Genomic DNA, 10,549 nt, shown 5'->3' with positions numbered 1-10,549 from the left:
GTAGTGATTTTAGACTACTTCCTACTTCCACTGTGCACTAAAGTACTTTCCTGTTTTTCATTTCCTAACAGTTCTACAAGGCAATTTCAGCAAACATTCTCAGGTTGGTATGAGAAATAATAGCACCCTGCTTGAGAAGAATCCTTTCTGGCTTTCTGAAACCTCTGCTTTCGTGCAGCCTCTTAGCTCCCTACTCATCTCAGCCTCTTTTCAGCTTACCCAAGTGAATGCATTGAAATACTAGAGTGATCAAGGGTCTTCACTAGACTCTGCAGTGGCTAAGGATCTAGCAGGATAGACCACTGCATGTGGCTTTCCAGCCAGGTGACTGGATTTTAATTCATGAGGAAGGAGCTGAGTGCCAGGCCCATGCTCAGAGTCCCTGCTGCCTGGCTTGGCAGCCAGCACATTCTCATAGTCATTAGAGTCCTCATCTGACATCTCTTCTCTGTGTTTCATCTGAGTGTTCGCACTCTGTGTGGATGGCTCAAAGGCCACATAATCCTCTGAAGCCAAGGACCTTTTTCTGACAGGTTGGATGTGGGTCTCTGGACCATCTGTCCTGCCCTCAACATGGCCTGTGTTTGAGGATGTCGCTTTTTCCTCAGCCTGCTGCAGGTTTCCATTGGGATCTGCTGGTGGGACATTTTCATAGTCTCTGCAGCACTGACAAGCCACCTGAGGCTGCGTCTCCTGGATGACCCTGAGATCCAACCCTGTCATGTTGACATAGTCATTTGAGGTCTGAGAAGAGCATTCCCCATCACTGAGTGGCTCACTGCCCTCAGTTCCTGGAGACCAAAAACTGGTGCAGTTAACAGCATTCCTACAGTCCTCGTCTGTTTCTTTAGTAAACTCCAGCTCCTGGGCACTTGGAAGAACAAGCAGATTTCTGGAGGGGCTGTTGGTAGACGTTAGAGTCTCAGCAATCTCTTCTGCTGTGGGGACATTGACATAATCATGTGAATCCTCTGAAGAAATGCTCGTGCAGTCTCTGGAAGCTCTGACATCGGTGCATTGTGCCAAGGGAGTGAGGTTTCCACACATCTGGGGCACCGTGGCATTATCATAGATACCCACCGCGTACTCCATGGCATGGATATGCGCTCTATGCACCTGGGAGACATTTCCTGCTTCGGAAGGCTATGAGGGAAAGAGAAAGCCAGTGATAGGATGGAAGCAGAAATATGGACAAAGCCTTTCTTCCTGGCACCGCGCGGCTGGCATAGTTCCTTCACTTGGTTCTCCACCTTGGAGCAAAGCTCTAAATCAGGGGTCCCAAACTGCACGGCTCTACAAAGCAGGTAAGTATGAGTGCAGTAGGCTGAGTTTCAGAAGAGCAGCAGTGTAAATGTGATGACAAATTGCAGCTGGCTTTTGGCCACAGTGCGGGTGTTCAATGGGGAGTGGGGAGAAAGTATTGTTAGGTAGATAGCAAGGGACCTCCGAGACTCTTCCTAGGTGACAGAAGTGTGTGCCTTGTCTTGGTGCTGCCTCCAGCAATTGCCTCATCTGGGAAGAAGGACAGGGGTATCCCCCCCACAAGTCTTGGTGCTGCCCCACCTTAATCCTGCTCTGAGCAACTGCCACATCTGGGGGAAGGAGGAACCCTTGCTAATCTGCAAAAGAATGGAACATGACCTAGAGTAACCTAAGGCTAATTATTATCATGTTGTTAGTTAACTGTCCATCAAAATGGTTCCATGGTGACACCTGAACCATGAGGTAGACCCAATCCAGACACTAAGAACCCAGACTCCGGACCATAATCAGAGACTTTTGGTACGACAGAGGGGTCCATTTGCCATTCGGTGGCCAACGTATCTTGCTCTTGCTCTGTAAACCTATCTTGTCCTTCCTTAATAAACTTCGGTTCGTGCTTGCCTTGCTTTTGGTGTGTCTGGTCATTCTTCAGCCAAGAGCACACCAAGAACTGAGAACAGATAAGATTACTGACTCCGAACTCTGACAGTATTACAAACCGGAGAGAGCTTGCCTCCTCAGATCACACTGAGAGGCAGTATAGCTTAGTGGCTAAAGGGGGAGGCTTAGATTCAGACTGAGGCTACAAATCCCAGCCTTCCCACTTTATGTTGAGTGAGTTTGAGCACTTTACCTACACTCTCTGGCTCTTCATTTCCTAATTTATAAAATGAGAATCATCATAATATCTATATCATAAGGTTTTGTAAGGAGTAAATGGATTATTATATGAAGTGTTTAGCATAGCTCCTGGCACATAGAAAACACTAAAAGACGCTTGCCATCATTATTAAAGGGACAACTGATACACAGACTTAGCTGATTATTGCCATTTAGGGGTGCTGGTTTGATGTTTCCAGAACTTCTGAATTTTCAAGAAAAGCTGGACATCTGGACTTTCAAATATCTTCAATTTTTAAATGTGGACAACTTACTTAAAATGTTCTTCAAACACTATAGAGTCCAAGCCAAACATATCTGTGGCCTTAAGACAGTTTGGAACCTAAATTCTAAATGCACAGTCCCCCCAGGGCCCACCCAAGTCCTGGAACCAGCTTTGGCAATGGCGTCTCCTCTTCCCTGCATTTTATCAGCCACTCACACTTGCTACTCCAGGAAGTCTTCCAGGCGGGAGCAGAGTCCAAGGAGTGGGAGGAGGAGGAAGGGCAGGTAGCAGCAAACAGGTGGCTGTATAGTAATTGAACCTAAACCTCTGGGTAACGAGAGGCTGCGTAACCACAGTCTTCATCAGTGACATCGGTGCACTCACCCACAAAACCAAAGGGACTGATTTTTAAACAAACAACCTGTCTATAAAAATCAGCACCCCAATCTTCTAAGTAGCCCCTCTACTCTCCCTTGTGCCTCTGCAACAAACTGTTATTGGACTCCTCCTTGGGAGCTGCCTTCCGAGCCAGATCGTAAGACTCACAGATCATTGCCGTTCATTGTAGCATTCCCCTGGCAACCTCAAAGGTTATCTGATTTTTGATCAAATACTTTCTACATCAGCTACAGTGCTGAATGACTTACGGATATTTCTGCTGCGAATGATAATTGAAACAATTGGACACAAGCCCTACAAGTAATTCCCAAAGCAGGGTTTTAAGTGCGTTTTGAGCACCAACAGCATCGTTGGAACATTTGTGTATCCTTTTGAGGTGATTCCTTTGAAGGGAACAACACTCATTTGGATAAGCACATTATCAATGTGTTTGTTAAAACGATCGATTTCAGTTCTAACATCATGGACTTGAATACATGTACTCCGATGCCTTTCTTAAAATCCTAAGCACTTACTCCTGTCCTTCTTAATTTTTCTCCTTGGATATAGGGAAGTCCTGAGGCTGGTCTTCCCAATTTATTAATAGGGCTGCAGGGTCAGTGCCCAAGGACATGCTATTTGCAGTGAAACCCGACCCGAGCCCTGGAACTCTTCCCCTCAGTTCTTCTGCCAGAGACGTGTCATTCTCCCAACAAGCTTGCCGTCTCACTTGACTCTTACCACATGCTCAGGGCTGTCAGAATTTCTGGAGAAGAGGCTCTCAGTACTGAAAATAGGGCTACCTCTTGACTGACGTCTCCCTGAAAGGACAGAGAATAAATCCTGAAGATAGTTAGCCAGTCCTCCGAGTGCTTCAGCCTAAACCATCCCAGCATCGTGGGTGAACTGGGTTTGCGTGGTGTCTGGAATTCCCAGCCTGGGGCCTGGTGTTCTGAGTTGAAAGGGTCAAAGCTATAGGGGACATGCTCTGAGACCTGGAAGCCCCCTCAGCTTCTGTGGCACTAGAGGGTGCTAGCACAGGGGTTGGGGAGGCTGAGAAGGAAGCTCCTGCAGAGGCCCCCCCCATCCCCTGCCTATAATGCTGGCACCATGTTCTCCTGCGTGTCTTCCCCGTGCCTGGACACACTGGGCTTTCCGCTGCTGCCTTAACATCAAGGAAAGACAAAACTCCTACCCAGAGAGGGCGGGGCAAAGAAAACAAAATAAAAACAAAACCCCAGCCCAGAAGACCCTCTGCTCCCTTTGTAGAGCTCTCTGCCTGCCTCCCACCCCGCCAGCCCGTGCCCCCTGAGTTGCAGCTTGCAGTCTGTCTGTCCCATTCTCCTTGGCACTCTCCGGAGGGCAGACAGGTTTGAAAGCTTAGAGAAAGTTGCTTCCGGGTGGTGAGAGGTACATTCTGTGTGCGGAAGTTTGAACATCTGGACTCCATGGACTAGAAGGAAAAACCTACCCAGCTCTTCTTGCCACCGAGGCAAGGGGTCATAAATATTTTTGGCTCGTTGTCTGGGTCGTGGCAGAGTTAGGGGCCTGACGGTGACTTGGAGGTATGGAACTTGTCCTGCAAGACGATGAGAGAGAGAGGGTCAGCGGGGTCAGCGGCATGGAGTGTGGGGACGAGGTGGCTGCTGGAAGGATTCCCCACCCTCACCAGGACTCATCAGAAACTTGTTTTCGGACTTGAGCTAGAGGCATTTCCACTTGCACCAGAGGAATACGGGACTCGGTGGACAGAAGCAGGAAGAGGACACTGGGCACAGGGGTCCTAGGGCAATGTCTTTCCCAGGGGAACTCAGATCAGCACTGGGCCTTAGGAGCCACGGCTGAGGATCTTAGTGAGACAATGGCCAATGTGTCGGATAAGAAAGAACCGAGGACTCCCCAGTGCAACGGTTTATCCCTGGAAAATAAACTGGGCTTTAAATGCCAGGCTAGATTATTTATTTATTTATTCATTTATTTATTTTTTGAGACAAGGTGTCACACTGTTGCCTGGACTAGAGTGCATGGCGTCAGCCTAGCTCACAGCAACCTCAAACTCCTTGGCTCAAGCGATCCTCCTGCCTCAGTCTCCCGTAGCTGGGACTACAGGCGCGAGCCACCACGCCCGGCTTCAGGCTGGATTATTAATCCTACTGTGTCTCAACTCAGGACCAACAAGGGACTCACGCTTCTTCCGTTTGTTCCATTTGCACAGGATGCAGAAAACTATGACGACCAGGAGGATGGCGAGGAGTCCCACAGACCCGGAAAAGATGCTGCTGCTCTGGCCTGTATCTCTAGGAGGACAACCAAATGTCATGGCCCGGCTGCAGGAGGGTGGGGAGGCTGGAGGAGACAGTTCCTTCAGGAGTTAGAGCATGAAGGTTTGGAATGGGAGCCCAGGGAGGGAAAGCTGAGGAGGGTGGAAAGCGTGGTGGAAGAGAGGGTTATCTCCGACTTGGGCCTGGGAGAAGGGAATTATCCCTTTTGGAGGCCTACTGGGTGCCAGGAGTTTGCATATGAGATTTATTTAATCTTTACAACAAACCTATCTTGCTTTGTGGCCAACTAACCGGAGGTTTAGACTCAGAAATGTAAAGTAACATGTCAAAGATTTCACAGGTAGGAGCGAGCAGAGAAGGAATGTGAATCTAGGTCTATTTGGGTCCAAAGACTATGATCTTTCCACTCTACCACACTGTCCTCCAAACTTGCAAAGTCAAATCCAGTGAGCCCTGTGTCTTCTCGTTCCCTGCTCCTGGGCTTCCTGGCTTGCTCAGAGGAGAGGATTACCCAACTCACAATTAGGGAGTGGCCTGTGACAAGAGTCCAGCGTGCTTGAACTTGAATGACCCCCGCAGTATCAACTTGTGCAGCTGGTCTCCAAGCAACACTCTACTGTTGTGTGGAAGCTAACCAGCGCAAGTTCTGCGCTACCTTGCCATTCCCCGGCAGGGCTGGAGTTACTGCCTTACTTTGTTTGAGTGTTGAAAAGCGTCCAAATGATCGCAACCCCAGAGGGCTGTGTCTACTGTAACAGGAAGCAGCCAACAGAAGTCACAGCAGGAATCAGTAAGCTGACTTACTACTCCCAGATATTAGAAAACCAGGTCATCTACCAGGGAAGGATTTTGTTCCCCTGAGTTTTAGGCTTATTTACCCAACTTTCTACTGGGCCTTTCTAGCTGCCTAACAGACATCTCAAACCAAGACAGAGCTCCTGTTCTCCATATGTGGACCTACTCCCTCTCTGGGGTTTCCTGTCATTTGGTGGCTTGGTCGAAAACCCTGGAGCCATTCTTGACAGCTCTTTTCCTTTCATGTCCCATTCCCAGTTAGTCAGCAGACTCTGTCTGCTTTAGCTTGGCCCACTATCCCTAACCCAACCACCTGGTCTAAGCCACCTTGAGTTCCACATGTACCTTTGCAATAACCTTCACAATGGGTCTCCTTGCTTTCGCTCTGGGCCCTAACGTACTGTCTTAACACGAGCCAGTGCTATCATTCTAAACAGTGACTCAGATCATGCTCCGCCTCTGTTTGTAATTCCCAGGGCTTCCCACCACACTTAGAACAAAGTCTATAGTCCCCACCCAGTGAGGGCTGAATGACACCATGTGATCTGGCCTCTACCTACCCTCTAACCTTATTTCCTGCCACTGTCCCTCTGACTGTGACTGCCAAGCCTCCTTGCTGTCCCTTGGCCATGCAAAGTGCTGTTCTGACTCAAACTTGTCACTCCCTAGCCCAGGCGCCCTCCTATCCCAGCTGTCTGCATGGCTCAGTCCTTCATTTCATCCAGGCCTCTTCCAAAATGTCACCTCCTCAGGCAGGTCTTCCCAGGCCACAATCTATGACTTGCAGTCCCCTTGCTTTGGTCTACTTTTTCTTCATAGCACTGGTTACTGCTTGATGTTGTATATATCCATTTGTCTATCTGTTTATCACCTGACTGTCCCACTGGACTGTAAGCTTTGGGAAATCATGGGCTTGTCTATCCTGCTCACTTGGTGCCTTAAACAGTGCCTGGTACTTAGTAGGGTCCTGATGAATATTTATTAAATGAATGAGTGAATTAATTAATAAATGAATGAATGAATATAGAAATAGTTTTGGGGGTAGTATAGCCATTATGGAAAATAGTATGGAGGTTCTTCAAAAAATTAAAAATAGAACTACCATATGATCCAGCAATCCTACTGCTGGGCGTATATGCAAAGGAAATGAAATGAAATATATATGTCAAAGAGATGTCAACACTCCTGTGTTTATTGCAGCATTATTCACAGCAGCCAAGATGTGGGAAACAATCTAAGTGTCCACTGACAGGTGAATGGATAAAGAGGATGTGGTGTACATACATGATGGATACTCCTCAGCCTTAAAAAAGAAGGAAATCGTGTCATTTGTGACAACATGGATGAACCTGGAGGACATTATGTTAATGAAATGAGCTAGGCACAGAAAGACAAATGCGTCCTCGTCTCACTTATATGTGGCATCTACAAAAGTTGAACCCATAGAAGTGGAGAGTAGGACGGTGGTTACCAGGGGACGAAGGAGGAAAGGGTTGTGGAGATGCTGGTCAAAGAAGATAAAATTTCTGTTAGAAGGAATAAGTTTAAGAGATCTAATGTACAACATGATGACTGCAGTTAATAAAAACATATTGTGTTCTTGAAAATTGCTGAGAGATTTTAAGTGTTCTTACCACAAAAAATGGCATGCGAAGTAATGCATAATTAGTTCAATTTAGCCATTCCGCAGTTTACATATTTCAAAACATGTTGTTATAATAAATATATATAATTTTTATTCATCAATTAAAAATAAATAAAAGTAAATTTAAAAAGAAATGGTTTTGGGGGGGTGCTTCAGGCTTCTAACAACTTTTGTGAACTCATTTCTCGTGCTCACTTTGGCAGCACGTATACTAAAATTGGAACGATGCAGAGAAGATTAGCACGGCCCCGGTGTCAGGATGACACAAATTAGTGAAGCACCCCATATTTTAAAACATTTTTGAAAAATAAAAAAATTAGAAAAAGAAAAAGAAGAACTCATTCCTCATCATTGCCATGTCTACCTGCATTTTCCATAATAACATTTATTTCCCAAAATTATAGCAAATTTTTAACTTTATTATCCTTGGGTTGTATTTTTATAATAGTACTGAAATTTATTTATTATTTATTTATTTATTTATAATAGCACTGAAACACCTGCCAATGTTCCTAAAGTTTCGACTCCTAATGAACCTTTTATTTCTGTTTGTATGAGATTGAAAACATTAGCAATAATTTACACCCATGATTAGTGCTGTGAGATTTTATGTCCTAAAGACATATCTTTCTCTTTGTCCCGTGCAGTTGGGCAGACGGATCTGCTAGTACTTTGTAGCGGGTTTTGGGTAGACCCACCTGCAGCGGCAGGAGCCCAACCCTGGCCACCCTTGGACTTGGAAGTTTGTCTCCCAACGTCTGCGGAGGTGCGGTGGCCTCAGTTGTAAGCACAGGCTGAAAGCTACAGGCACAAGCCATCGAAGCTGGCCTGGTCTGGTGCTGGTGTTTCAAATGACTTATGCCAACAGTTACAACAGCACAGTGATTCTAATAAGGTCAAATCTTCTCACTAACTCGTAGCAACCCTGTGTCCGTGCACTGCCACGGGAGTCAGAGCAGCAGGACAATGCTGGTGGTGACAGGGCAGTGTAGCAGATGCTTCATGTTTATCTGTTCTCTTAATTCTCAGACTTTGGTAGATTCTCTTCTCCCATTTTACAGATGAAGAAATGGGTGAGGTAGTGACTCAAGCTCCACCACATATGAGAAGCTCTGAACAAGGAGCCTCACATGTGTAATCTGCTGTCTAGCAATGGAGATCTTCAGATTAGCCTGCATGTCAGTTAAAAATAACTCATCTTCCAGAACCTTTAAATAAAGGTATTTAATATTCCCAAAAAGACATATCTTTATTACAGCTGTTATTACAATTTTCATTCATGGCAAGTTTTAAGCATCTAAAAATACATCCTCAGGAAATTGGGCCCTTTGTTTCTGTCACGGCAAGACTGAGTTTGTTGTCGTTGTTGTCTGAGGAGTGACCAGTGGGACTTGAGATAGGAAAGATTGAGGGCAGGGATCAGGGCCTCTGAGAGGTGAGAAGTCAAAGCAGCTAGCTCCAAGCATTTGCGTTATCACAGTTTTTCCTCTCCTACAACATCTCCTTTCCTTCCTCAATACCTTCCTGTCCTCCCAGCAGCCCTGAGCAAATGTCTCTGAGCCTAGAGTTTGGTGGTCTCAGTGGACCTGAGCCTCGGTGTGAGGGGCAGCAGCACTGCTGTGTTAGAAGCTCCCCAGGGCGGACCAGGACCCTCTGATTGATTACATCTGGGAGGGCGGCGCTCACCACCCTGAATCACTCACCTGTCCAGGCTGGTGGGAGTCACCCACAGCGTTCTGGGCTCTGGGGTCCTCCCTCTGAGTTCCGAAAAGGTCAGGTTGGTGACATCCATTGTCTCAGGAACCTCTGAGATGCTCTCTGGCTTCGGCTTCTAAGTCTTCTCTTAATCGTAATCAGTAGGCAGCATGTCTACTAGTTTTCTTGCCTTTTCCTAAATTGCTGAATCCCAGGAGAAAAGGCAGATTTGTTTGTGTTTTGCATATAACCACTTTTCTTTTTAGTAGATAATATAAAATGAGAGAAATTGTCCTGATCTCCATGTCTTCCAAACACTACCTAATGCACAACTTTTTACTTTAAAAATTCCTTGTTAAAGCTTAATTCATCAAAGTCCTTCACAAAAAAACTTTTGGTTTTTAGTCCTTTTTTTCCTAAAGCAGCCAATCTTTCTTTCTAGAGCTTTCGTTCCCCCCACAAACTCCCTACCTTGTGTCTACCCCTGAAATGTCAGGCTGAGTTGACCCAACATACAAAAACAACACGTTTGGTTTCTACCTGAACGTGGCTACGATGCCCGCTGCAGGAGGTGAGATCTCAGCCGGGGGCCGGTGCTCCAAAGCGAGGCGGCTCAGGGGGAGTCCACGGCCTCTGCCTTCTGGTGGAAACGTGAGGTGCCCAGAGTGGGAAACTGCCCAGAGGCCTAGGAGAGGTTCTGTGAGAAACTCATCTTGCTCTAACCCCAAAGAAGAGCAAAGAGACCAAACCACTTCGCCAGAATGGAAACAGAGAGTCAGTCACAGGAAGCGACGCCACCGATGTGCTAATGATGCACAGGGTACAGGAAATGCTGCTGAGCCCTTCATAAGATAGAAAAACACAGATCTTCAGCCCACCGTTTCCCGGGCTTGCCAGCTGCTCTGTGGTCTGCGATGGGCGTGATTAGAAATGGGGCAGAGCTGTGAGGCCTCGCGATGGTTCACCCTGCGTGTCTGAGACATTTAGACTTGAAAAGCCTCTAGGTTCATAGGTTTTGTTTTGTTGTTGTTTTAAGCAAGTCTAAGGAGCACTCTGAGATCTTTTAGAGAAAAATGCAGATTTCTGGGACCCAGCTTCTGGTGGAGGGGGTGGAGGCTGCCCAGGGGGGCAGGCTTTTTAAACAGACGCTTTCCAGGTAATTTCGAAAGAGCTGGTTCGTGTTTCACATTTTGAGAACCAATGCTCTGGGTATGGTCCCCAGGGTGGCGCTAACGCTGGGTTGGCCGGGCGGTGGAGGCCACCCCGCTGCCTCCTGGCTGCGGAGGTCCGTCCTAGTCCTGCGCCTCGCGCACCTGGCTCCCAAGCCAGGTCGTGCCTCCCAAGCCAGGTCGTGCCTCCCAAGCCAGGTCGTGCCTCCCAAGCCAG

The 10,549-nt window shown here is 47.1% G+C and overlaps 1 protein-coding gene across 1 annotated transcript; it reads right to left on the bottom strand.

The window, feature by feature from the left end:
• Positions 1–249: 249 nt before the first annotated feature.
• LAX1 (lymphocyte transmembrane adaptor 1) lies at positions 250–9,260 on the bottom strand. The gene is made up of 5 exons (XM_012655901.1): positions 9,172–9,260; positions 4,934–5,043; positions 4,218–4,325; positions 3,488–3,567; positions 250–1,143 (listed from the first exon to the last, which is right to left on the bottom strand). The coding sequence occupies exons 1-5, from the start codon at positions 9,258–9,260 to the stop codon at positions 250–252; spliced, it is 1,281 nt and encodes a 426-aa protein (XP_012511355.1).
• Between the last annotated feature and the right edge of the window lie 1,289 nt (positions 9,261–10,549).

This window comes from Propithecus coquereli, unplaced genomic scaffold, assembly GCF_000956105.1.
Source record: "Propithecus coquereli isolate 6110/MARCELLA unplaced genomic scaffold, Pcoq_1.0 Scaffold491, whole genome shotgun sequence".
Taxonomy (NCBI): Eukaryota; Metazoa; Chordata; class Mammalia; order Primates; family Indriidae; genus Propithecus; species Propithecus coquereli.
The sequence above is the reverse complement of the archived record's forward strand: the minus strand, read 5'-3'. Positions and strand labels throughout refer to the sequence as shown.